We start from the raw sequence: 12,313 nt of genomic DNA, 5'->3' as shown, positions 1-12,313 counted from the left end.
CGCCGAAGTCTCAGGGCCGCAGGGCCGGGCTGCGGTGGCTCCACCCCGACGTCCGCACCGGACCCGGCTCCCGAAACCCCGCGAACGCGGGACTTTACCACACGCTTTAACCCGCGCGGCCCTGACGCGCCCAAACTCGTCGGGTCGCACCTCGGCCCTCACGGAGACCCGCTCTTCCTCACGTCACGGTCCTACTTTCCTCGCGCGGCGTCTGACGCACTCGTCTCCCCCCCGCGGAATCCCACCCCCTCGCCCGCGCCCCGGTGACACTGAGGACCGTCGCTCCTCTCCGGAAACACGCCAGGGACCGCGCGAGCGTCAGCGCAGCGGGGAGTGCCGCGCGCAGGGCGGACCCGCTGCCCCCACAGCCGAGCCGCCCGCGTCTGCAGCCGTCGCGGGGACGCAGGGGCCGGGCAGGCCCGGGGCGCGGTCGCCGGACGAGCGGAGACGACGGGCTGCCCCGCCTGCGGGGAACCGAAGCCCGGACGCGGCCGCACGGAAAGCAGCGGGACCGGACCCGTGAAGGCCCCGCCCGCAGGCACGGCCGACGGACGGGGAAGCCGAAGCCCACGCAGCCGGCGCCCAGGAGCCGGACGAAACGCGGGACTCGGAGGGAGCGGCGGGTCCGTCCGAGCGGCTCCGCCGAATCGCTCAACGGCGCCCGAGTCCCGGGCAGGCGGCCAGCGCCCACCCTCGGAGCTGTGGACGCCACGGGAACCGGCGCTACGCTCAGCGGCACGCTCGGGGGCGGCGGCCAGCGGCCCTTCACGCGGGAGCGCGGCTGCGCCGTCGAGAAGGCCGAGCGCCCGCGGCAGCCCGCGGCGCCCAATCACAGCGCGGGAGAAGCCCCTTGCCGGACCGGGCGGGGAGGGGACAGGGGGGAGGGGGGAGGGGGGAGGGCCGGCTGGCGGTCACGTGGCACGCCCGAGGCCGCCCTTCGCTCCTGGCGGAAGAAGTTACAGAATCAAATCGACGGAGCCGGGGAGAAGCTTCCTTGTCCTAAGTAAGCGCTCAGCGGTGTCTGACATAAACGGATCGTCTCTACGTCTCCGTTTCGCTTCCGCCTCTCCCACACGTGTCCGAAGCTTACGTCGCCCACACGAAAGATGGCGGCCCAGGCGCTGGGTCCTATCATGGAGACGGAAGCCTAGAGGAGCCCGCGCGCAGGCTCTGTGGGCGGAGACTCGCGCCCCGGTGCCCGGCGGAGGCCGTTCGGGGCGGGCCCGCGAGCCGGAGTCCCTGCGCCTGCGCGAAGATGGTGGCGGAGGAGAGTGTGCGCGTGGTGCGCTGTGGCGGCAGCGAGTTGAACTTCAGGAGAGCGGTGTTTTCTGCGGATTCTAAGTACGCGGCCGCCGCGCGTCGCGACCGGGCTGGGGGGCGTGCGTCGCCGGGGCGGGGACTGTCAGGCCGGTCCGGACTCGCAGGCGCGTGCGGGAGCCCCGGGGCGCGCGGGAAGGGCGGGGGGCAGGCACCGGGGGTCGCTGCTCGTGCGGCGGCGCCAGGCTGGGGGCTTTGCTCCCGTGGCCGCGGCTTCCCGGCGGCAGAGCGAGGGCCGGGCGGGTCCGCGTGTCCCGACCCGGCGCGGAAGCCCGGGCGCAGGCTCCGCCCGCCGCTGCCCCTGCGCGCCCCGAGGAGTGGCCCCCGTCGGGAAGAGCCGGGACCTCGAGCTGCGGAGGCTCGGATCCGCGTCCCGGCCGCGCGCCCCCGTTGTCCGAAGCGGCGCTGCGGCAGCCTCCTGCGGCCCCGCGTGGGCCCGGCGCTCGGGTCTCGCGGCCGGCGGGGACCCGCTCCCGGTGCCGGCGCTCGCTGTCGCTGCGTTCCCAGCGCGGCTCCTCGCTCCTCGGTTGCCCCCGCTGTGTGCGGGAGCCGCATTCTGTCGTCTGCCGCGGGGATCCGTGCGCGGCCGGCGGGGCGGGCCGTTACAGCCTCCCGGGTCCCCGCGGTCCCGGCCCGCGTCCTCTGGCGGACCGCGGTGTAGGAGGGGATTCCGAGCCGTTTCCGGTCGGAGGGGCCGTCCGTGAAGACGCCTTGCACCCCGGAGGAGTGAAGGCGGCCTCCGGGAAGGCTCGTGTCCCGCACGGCGCGGTGCTCGGGACTGGGCGAGGGTCGCCGAGCGGTGCGTGACGGGGTTTGCCTGCGCAGCGCGGCGGCCCGTGCGCTGTCCCCGTGTCCTCGCTCCGCCTCGCGCGCCGGGACGGGACGCGTGTCCGGCTGCCCAGCCCCGCCGCGTCGGTCGGTTCGCTGCGGTGCCAGGCGGGCGGGGGGGAGTCCGCGCGGGAGAGCCCCTCGGACGCGGGAGGCCGGTTCCCGAGGCCGTGGCCGGGGAGGGCTGTGCTGCCCTGACCGGAAGACGTTCCGGGTGGGGGCGCAGGGCCCGCAGAAGCCGCGGGTTCCCAGCCCCCGGGCGGACTGCGGGACCGTGGCCCGGGGCGGAGGGACGCGGAGGCCGCTGCGGGCGTCGGAGAAGGAACGTGAAGCCACGTGTGTGGTCCGGAGAGGGGGGGGGGGCTGCTCTAGGGGACGGGCGGTGGGAGGTGGCGCGGTTGGGCGTCTTCAGGAAAGTTAATCCGAAAACTGGGTACGAGACGACGGAGTAAGTGGTGCAGAGCGGCCACTTGGGAGTGAGTTGGCCGGCGCGGAGGTGCGGTGTCAGCGTGGGGGCGGGGGCGGTGCGGGAGAGTTTCCCGTCGCTGACGGTTCACCCCGCCGGAAGCCCTGCGGGGGGACACGCAGGCGAGTGTGCGCCCCGCATTGCTGGGGTGCGGCCGGGGCGGGGAGTCTCCCGCGCGCGGGGTCAGTACAGCTGCGGCGCAGGGACGGGGTGGGGGAGGAATCTGGGAAGGTACAGGCGGGGCCCAGGAGGCCGATCCGAGCATCCGGGCAACTGCTTCGGCCTGAACTAAGATAATGTTGAAAAGACGGAACTTGAGTGATTTAGCGACTGGGATTACCGGAGGATGCTGAGTTCGCGTGGGGCCTGCGGAGTGTGAGGCGGCGGCGACAACCGGGCGGAACGGACAAGCCGTAGTTGCGAACTCGGTACTGAAGTCTGGGGAACTGGGTGAAGATTTGATGTTTTGTTGTTTGGTTTTTGTCATCTGTATAGAAGACAGTAATTAAAATCCGTTCTCTAGCAAATTAACAGGGTCATAATGAACTCATCAAGATTTGGATATTACCTGGAAGAACGACGGAGGTTGGCTACTTTATACAGAAGGATGATGACTTTGTATTTTGCTTCACAGAGCTTATCAAGAAAGATGAAATAGTAAATAGAACAATAGAATTGTGGAATTTTAGCGGTCTACCCCTGGTCACTGGGTCCTCTTGGAACTAGGACACAAAAACTCTCTTCTGCCTGCTTGAGGGGGTTGTTAGGAGAGGCAGCTGGAGAGGTGAGCGTACGTGAGAGTAGGTGGTGTTCCTGTAGCAGGTAGTACTGACTCCTGCTCAAGCACTGTTTGTGCTACATTCTGTTACTTCTGCATTTATAGGATGCTCTGGATTAGGTTGCTAGGGCATAGAAAGTTTAAAAAGTGGGGGTCATTTTTGCCTTTTGCATTTTAAATTCCCACAAAGCTCACGACCGACTCTACGTGTTTGTCTTTTGCAGACTATTATGTGTATGGCTGCTGTAGTACTTTTCAGGGGTTACTGTCATAATACTACCTTCAGCCTTACTCCTAGTCTTGTTCAGAACCCTGTAACGATCTTCTGTTGCCTTCTTTAACTATAGCTCTTTTCTCTGGCTCACGAGCCCTTCCCTGATCTAGCTTAACTCTGCTTATCCGATTGTGTTCCTGGCATAACCCATGGTACACACTTTGTCTGTTAGATAAGTACATTTTCTGTCTCTTGTAGGTACTGTGTTCATTATTTCCCCAGCTTTTGCTTATGTTGCAATTATTTTTCCTTCCCAGCTCTTAAATTATGCATCCTTCGGATCCTCATTTGAGTTCTGGTCGCTGCTTGAAAGCATCTCTAATTTCTTTCTTCTCCACTTCATCAACAAAGATGCTTTAGTCCTGTGTGACAGGAATTGTCCTGGGTACTTTACATGCGTTTCTCTCTGGGTGTAGGTATTGTTATCCTAATTTTACGGAAGCATTTACTGGGTGTATACTGTGTGTGTTAAGGGTGCATTTGCTTGTGTTGTTTCATTTCGTCCTCATAATAGCCCTGTGAGGAAATGTTATCTGCATCTTACAATGGAGAACAGTGATGTTTTAGAGAAGTTCATTCTCCCAACGTTACTGAGCTTGTATGTGGTAAAGCTGGCATTCGAACCCATTTGTGTTTGACTAGTTAAAAATGCATCCTTTTCCTACCATACTATATTTCTGTTATTAGGCTCATAAGTGCACACACCCTTCCTCCCCTGTAAGAGCTTACTGTCTGGTAGAGAAGGTCTTCCAGTATGCCACGTGGTGAGTGCCGTGATAGAGCTAAGCCTACCTACCATCCCTACCATCTTCTGGGAACATTCAGAGTGGTGCTGATCTGGAATGAGAAAATGTGGGGAGGCTTCACCTGAACTGAACCTATTTTAAGGAAGTACTCATAAGAAAGAATGTTCTCTGTAGGCCAAAAAATTTACAAAAGCATAGAGAGCATATCCTTTGGGGGCTTGCATTCAAATTTAAAGCCATTCTTAGCCCAGTAGCAAGGAGAGAGGAAATTCCTTTCCTCTGGGGAGGCATATCAGAGTCAGGTGTTTTCTTGGCACAGTACCCCCTCACCCACCATCGTCTAAAGGACTGCCTTAGAGGACCTGTTGGTATTAATGGGGTGTGTCTGTGGGGAGTGCCAGGATATTGGAGTTGCGAACCACTTGACTAGAGCATGGTTTTCAAGAGAAAAAGTCATTCCAGGCAGACCGGGTCAAATCACCAAAAGTCTTAAGAGTTTAGGCCATATCCTAAGGGCAGTGGGAAAACACTGACAAATTGTAATTTAATTTTACCTCTAAGGAAGTAGTGTAGTCAAATTTGCAAAATTAATCTGGTATGAATAGGAAAGATGAATTGAAGGGCTACACTTGGAGACTGGGAAGCCCTTAAGAGTGGTCCAAGCTGGAGATGCTAAGGCTCTGAATTAAGGTATTCAGGAATAAAGAGGCGGATCCAGCCAAAGGGGTAGCCATATACTTCAGATGTTTTGTTGCTTAAGCTTCCTTAATCTTTTAGATCGTTGAACACAACCATTTTCTGACTGTCTCCTGGCTACAGCACTTATAAAATGCATCCTGATTTCAGAGGTGAACATGTGAAAAAGCAGGTGTCTTAGAACTGATGAAATAGAATGATGGTATACTGGGCAGCAATAAAAGATTTATTCTTTTCTTATTTTGTAATAATTTTTTTATTGGTTTATCCATTTAGTTTACTAAATCTTTGAGGATCAGGTGAGTTCTGTTCAACAAACTAGATTGGACATTGGGAATCAAAGATAAATTAAGGCCTTTGCCCTATCAGAACTTATGGCCAAATAAGGAAGGTAGATATATATGTAGATATCTGTATATATGAAAAGAAGTAATTTCAACACAACGTGAAAAGTACTAGGGCCAAGTCATGTACAGGGTATTTTGGGAGCACAGAGTAGAGATGTAGCCTAGGAATTCTGTGATTTGTACCTTCCACGGTGGTGCATGGAAGAACACCCTGTCAGGCAGGTATAATGTTTAGTAGTAATGGGCACGGAACAAACATTTTTTTACTTTGTAGAAAGTAGAAGATTTGTACCTCTGAGCTTTGTTCTGCCGCTATACCCATAATGAAAACTGTCAAGTAAACATTGCCCTCCACTTAACTACTTTTAGTAATTTAGTAACCTCTGCCACAAATCCAAAAAGCAAAACCAGCATTTTAGCAACAAGAACTGTCGCAAAGTCTTTGTACTCTGCTATAAAAGAGGCCTTGCCGACTAGAGAGAGCTCTGACTTAGCGTTTCTAAGGTGGTGTCCCCAGTGAACAGGGACAGTGAGGGACATGGGACGATGCTGTCAGAGTGGTGGTGTAGAGTGAATACATAACACACAATTTTTAATATATAGCTCTTGAAGCTATTGTTTTAAACCTCTGTTGCAAGTTAAAAATTTTCTCATGGACTATAAAAAAAGATTATGCTTTCTACAGGATATATGAAACTTAATTTTTTCTTATTTGCAGGTATATCTTCTGTGTCTCTGGAGACTTTGTTAAAGTTCATAGCACAGCTACAGAAGAATGTGTACACATATTGCAAGGGCACAGAAATCTGGTGACTGGAATCCAACTCAATCCCAACAATCATCTACAGGTGTCAAATGATTTATAATTGGTATTTTAGTATTGGCTTTGTTGTTGCCAGGAGATTGCGAATTGATTTTGGCTGGGAGACTTTCCAGGTTAAAATTAGAAAAATACAGATATCCCTTGCTTTTCGAAAGTTTGTATTATGCCACTTCATTTTTACAAAGGAAAAAGAAAAGCAAAAATAGTGTTCAGTATTTATTTTGCAGCAAGGTGTTATAGAGGCAGCATGCATCCTTCCAGCAAGAGTGGCACCACCAGTCTCCTTTCCAAGGGGCTACCTCTCTACCTTTAAACTGTCTGGGAGCATCTGCTTTATCTCAACGTATGTCATACATCCGTTAGCAAGATGAGTCCTAAGGTGTCAGAGAAGCATAAGAGAGGTTATTTTTGGGGTCTTGGAAAATTTTTCCATATGAATTAATGGCAATTACTTTTGTTTTATACCATTTCCACTGCAAAAGTTTTCCAAAGAATACTTACGGATCAGATTTTCTGATTCAGGGTAATTTTCCACATATTTTTAGTTATTAAAATAGGGTCACAGCCTAGAACTACATTGCCCCCCATACTGTATTCTGTAAACCATTTGTTCCAAGGGATGCTGATAGGTGTTACCTGAAAGAAGACATTCTTGGCTATATGAGTTTCTGAAATTCAGGGCTATGCACAGTTAGGTGAATTTTTTGGTTGTAAAGCCTCTCAAGTCCTTTTATAAGCGTTGTGAATATCAAGAAGGGGTGTATACCATTTCGTTTCTCAGGCTTATATGCCCTTGAACCCTTTGGTTTCTGGAACACATTTTGGAAAATGCTGGCTAAAAGGGATTGCTGTTATAGACCTGTTCCGTTACAGATGAGACTCCAGTGCTGATGCAGATCTTACCTAATCTTAAAGCCATTGCTGGACGAGAAGGGATTCTTTAGTCAGTGGATGGACCAGATAATTTCAGGATGAACTTGGGAGTCCAGTTTAATGCGGGCCCTCCTACTCACCCCACAAAAGCAGCTCTTCTCAGAATTCTAAATAATGAAATGTCATTTTAATTCTGTCCTTACATTCTTGCAGCTACTAAAGAGATCTCAGAAACATTTTACTCTTGCTCTCATTTTTTATCAAGTTCCATTTTTCTGGATTAGCCAACTTGGAAGTTATTGCTTGATACAAGAATAAATCTGCATTGCCATTCACTTTATCATCACAGAGGAAGTAGGGCATAAAGAGACAGTGATCTTTTCTTTCCAGAATTAAATGAGCTACTGTGAAAATCAAAGTTAAGTAGCTTTTCTTCATGGTGCAAGCACGTATTTGTTTCTTTGCTGTCCTATGAGGATTTGACAAAAGTGTTGTTACTTGTCGCATTTGAATGTTTTTCATAGCAGAAATAACCGTTTGTTAAAATTGGTATTTGTGAAGTCTGTATTACTAAATTTTATACCAAAACAAAAAAACAACATATACGATGCATAAAAGATCTATTTCAGATGACTGAAAGCTAATAAAATTAGAGGAGGAGAATTTTACTGACAGGGTTGGTGGAGGTGATAGTGCAGAGTCTCTGGACTTCCGAGTCATGGGATTTGTGTGCTAAGCATTGTTTTGACAGTGATTTTTGGTTGCCTTACTTTATTTTACTGATCCATGTTCATGATTTTTCCTTCATGTGTAGTACTTGCGATGCATGTTTTTTTTTTCACTGTAATTCTTTTACTTGAATAGATAATAGTCATCATTTTCTGTTCTCTGATTCCATGTCCATTTTGGCAGAAATCTTAAAACTGCCACTTTCAGAAAACTTTAAATTCTTTATAAATGTTATAAGCGAAGTATTTTTCACAGTAACAGCAACCAGGTAATCCACTGTGACCTTAGTAAAATCAAGTCCATTGGGACAAAAAATAGAAATAAAAATACATGTTATTAAGGCCTTGTGGTGCTACCAAAGTGTTGTGCACAAACCAGTGCCACAAATGTTTGGTTACAACTGCAATGAGAAGAGTGTAGAAACCGAGTGGCCAAAACTTTAGAGCACCCGCCGTTGCCACAGCATCCAAGTGCATAATAACTTCTATTGTATTTTATAAAAGTATTGTCCCTTGGATGTGTTGGACAATTTTTTTTTTTAAATAGGACAGTCTTATCATTTGAGAAGCACTCTTTTAAGACCCATGTAAGATGAAAACAGTTCTGCTAATAAAAAAGCACTGGGCACTGCAAGAAATATTAGCTCTGAAGTGCTTCCATAGCTCAGCGACTTACCATCTCCCTCTTGAAGATAGAGGGCTGACTTTTGTGCCCCCTCATTTTAATTAAAACTTGAGGTTCCTAAACAATATGACTCTTCCTGTTTAGGGCTACTAATTTAATGAACAAAAAAATGTCATCGGTATCACTTAATTATTTGTTTGATATCTTAATGAAGTTCTGTTTTGTAATAAATTTTGTACTATTTTTACCCTTTTAGTTGTATTCTTGTTCCTTTGATGGCACGATTAAACTGTGGGACTATATAGATGGCATTTTAATAAAGGTATGTGTTTTGGTCTTCTAGTTTTCTTATTTGAAAAGGGATGGCAACATACTTTAATGATAGATATAATATTATTAGGCCTAATCTTTAGATAGCCTTTCTAAACAAGTTATGAAAGTCATACATCATAAAAGAAAAGAAAGTTGACTGTTTGAAAGTGTTAAACTTGTAACAAAAAGATGAGCAATAAAATCAGAAGAAAATATTTATAAGAGCTACTATGCCTAATACACAGAAAATATACAGAAAACCAGTAAGGGAAAACTAATAACCTAGTAGGAAAAAATTGGCACAGGGTGAGAATATGTAATTCACGGGAAAAAAATAATAGCCAGTAAACATGAAAAGCTGTTTAATCTCAGTAATAAAGACGGCACAGCATTTTCCCCTCTCAGTTTAGCCAAAGTGCAAACTGCAAAAACAATTTAGTGATAGATAAAGTATAGAGAAACAGATACTTTGATTTTTGTACATAATCAACTAGAGTACAAATGAAAATGAAAAAATAACTTTTGCTCTAGCAGTCGCACTTTTAGGACTCTCTTGTTGAAATAATGATGTGTGTGTAGCCATTACAGACAGCATTGTTTATGGTAGGAAAAAAAATTAATATAAACTTGATGTCCGTTAAAGTTTCATATTCATTCAGTAGAATACCATATAACCATTAAAAAGAAGCAGGTGGATCTATATGTATTAATTTGAAAATTTATTCAACAAATATAAATTGAGTGTCTTCTGTATATTCTGATGTTGGGATACAGCAGTGAACAAAATGGATTAAAGAAAAGTCCTTACCCTTTATGGAGCTTATGTTTGGGGGTTGGGGGTAGATAGATGATAAACAAAATGGTACTTTTTATCTTTCAGACTTTCATAGTGGGGCATAAACTTCATGCCCTGTTTACTCTAGCCTGTGCTGAGGATTCTGTCTTTGTTATAATAAATAAAGAAAAACCAGGTATAGTATAATTAAGTTTGTTTTATATAGCATTGGGTTACTCTTTCCATAATTTCTCAAAATTTGAGAGTTTGATTTTAGTTTGAAGTTAACATTTAAATTTAAATGTTAAAGCATTTAAATTCCTTCTGTTATGGCATTCATTTTGAGGATGCTTCCCACTAGTTCTGAAATACACAATGTGGGAATGATTACTTAATACATAGTTGTAATAATAGATGGCAGAGCTCAAATTTCAAAGCTGTTTTGCAGAGGTGGGCTAGAGTTTGTCTTTCTCCTAACCTTAATTGGTCATTCTTAAGCCTCACTGTCCTTTTATCCATTATTGAACACCCCTTTTGTTGATCTGTCAGAAATGGTGTAGAAAACAGTTTGATATTAAGAGCTAGTAGGGGTACTAAGTTACATGTTCATTATCATTAGAACATGATTTCATTGAAATTGCCATGTTTCAGAGCATTTTATGAATTCCTAGTATATCTTCAGTGGTAACAAAAATTTCCCTTTAGCAGAGAATTTGATACATCAGAACACTGACATGAGGGATATATCCAAAGAATTTTTCTAATACTGGAATTCAGTAAGGCCACTGCATCCTCTGGTGTCCTGTATAAAATATAGCCATCTTCAGAAGTCAAAGATGAGGGGCGCCTGGGTGGCTCAGTGGGTTGAGCCTCTGCCTTCGGCTCAGTTCATGATCTCAGGGTCCTGGGATCGAGCCCCGCATCGGGCCCTCTGCTCAGCAGGGAGCCTGCTTCCCCCTCTCTCTCTGCCGACTGGTGACCTCTCTCTCTCTGTGTCAAATAAATAAAAACTTAAAAAAAAAGAAGTCAAAGATGAAAGCAGCTTTAAGAAGGTTACTGAGCAGTCTGCTAGATTGGCTCATGGCTCACTAGCTAAATGAATCCTTTCCATGGTGTTTTTCTGTTTATTGTTTGGATTCAGTTGGAGGGAGGGGAGGTATTTTCGTGTATGTGTATGTGTGTTTGTGTTTGTGTGTTTTTGGCTGGATTTGCAGATTGTTTTATATCATGGACTTTTAAATTACCTGAAAATAGTTAAAACTGGAAAAAGTACATTTTTTAGCTAAAAATCACTTGATGAAGTTTATTAATGAGTATTTTATTGATCAAAAATGTGATACGAAAGAATAAAAGCAGTAATAAGTTCAGTTTTCTTATGTAGCCCATAAACCACCTCTAAATGATTTTGCAAAAAATGTTCTGGGAATGGCAACATTTCTTAATTAAGTCTCCTTCCTAGTTGATGACTGTTTTAGGTAACACTTTTAAGTATTTAAGTTCTTTTTATGTAAAAGTGTATAGATTCTTAATGTCTGTCCACATACTAATAATTTAGATTCCTAATCTCCCTGACTGACAATTAATTCGTTAGTTTTGAAATTTAGTCTAGGAATCTGAATTTTTTTATTTCCCCAGATGATTAAGCTCATCCTTCACATTTGGTAACCAGTCTGTATACTAACACCACAATTTCTCAATTGCAGTGGTAGTTGCTAATAGTTGTAGCAAAACTTTTTATCCATATTAGTGAGATTGGTGGTTCTTAACACTGGCTGCACATAAAAATTACCCAACTAACGCAAAATGTTCAGATTCCCTGTGTGGGGGCCTGTTTACTTAAATATACCCTGGTTGAGTCTAACATGCAAGCCAGGATAGAAAACTATTGATCTCTAAAGTAAAGACCTTGGCCTTCACCTCTTGGAGTTAACCAAATGCTGTAATGTAGTCTGAATTCTATTCATGGTGGGATTAGTGTTACTCTCCACATGAACACTCCACATGTGTTACTCTCCACATGAACACATGAACACTCAGCATATGAAAATAAACGTAAACGTAAAAATGTGAATTAAGCTTAAAATAGCATTTCATAGAATAGCTCTAAATATATATCCTTCATTTGTTTCCTCTTTGTTCCACAATCCAAAACCAGTCTCTGATGGAAAATTGTATAAATCATGTTGAAGTATGCTTTGCCGTTTTAAAAACATTTTTTATTTACTTTTCATCTTTTATGGTATCATTTTTTTTACTGTATGTAATTTATTCATTTAATATCTAACTGAAAACGTACTATGTGCTGGATACTATTCTAGTTGCAGAGAACAAAACAGACGATCCCAACAATAAGCACTATAGCAGTCATCAGATATAATAAGCTGAAAGATGCTTAGAGAAAAATACAGCCGGGGAGGGGAATAGGCAACATTGGAGAAATATGTATTTAAATAAGTGGTCAGGGAACGTTCTGAGAAGAATCCAGCAATATTGGAGAAGCATGTGCTGCGGGATATCTAGCATGTTTGAGGAATAGCAGGGAGGTCGAGTTTGAGTGATACAGGGGAGAAGAGATAATATATAGCCTTAAAGGCCATTGAATGGGCTTCAGTTTTTACTTTGAATTGTTAAAAAAGCCATTGAAGAGTTTTGAGCAGAAGAGTGAAATGATCTGACTTAGTTGTACTAGATTATCTGGCTTGATGAGAACAGACTAAGTGTGGAC

The 12,313-nt window shown here is 46.2% G+C and overlaps 1 protein-coding gene across 2 annotated transcripts in view; it reads left to right on the top strand.

Moving 5' to 3' along the window:
• The first annotated feature begins 1,019 nt into the window (after positions 1 to 1,019).
• WDR75 (WD repeat domain 75) overlaps positions 1,020 to 12,313 on the top strand; it is a 37,029-nt gene continuing 25,735 nt past the window's right edge. Inside the window, exons 1-4 of one of the 2 annotated variants that reach the window (XM_080799751.1) lie at positions 1,020 to 1,341; positions 6,171 to 6,300; positions 8,758 to 8,823; positions 9,694 to 9,784. In XM_080799751.1, coding sequence (XP_080655877.1) covers positions 1,256 to 1,341; positions 6,171 to 6,300; positions 8,758 to 8,823; positions 9,694 to 9,784 — 373 coding nt within the window. In that variant the 5' untranslated portion in view covers positions 1,020 to 1,255. The remainder of the gene's footprint in view (positions 1,342 to 6,170; positions 6,301 to 8,757; positions 8,824 to 9,693; positions 9,785 to 12,313) is intronic. The other variant, XM_080799752.1, reaches the window with a different exon arrangement.

This window comes from Martes martes (assembly GCF_963455335.1).
Source record: "Martes martes genome assembly, chromosome: 3".
Taxonomy (NCBI): Eukaryota; Metazoa; Chordata; class Mammalia; order Carnivora; family Mustelidae; genus Martes; species Martes martes.
Note: the sequence above shows the minus strand (reverse complement) of the source record. Positions and strands in the feature narration are given on the sequence as shown.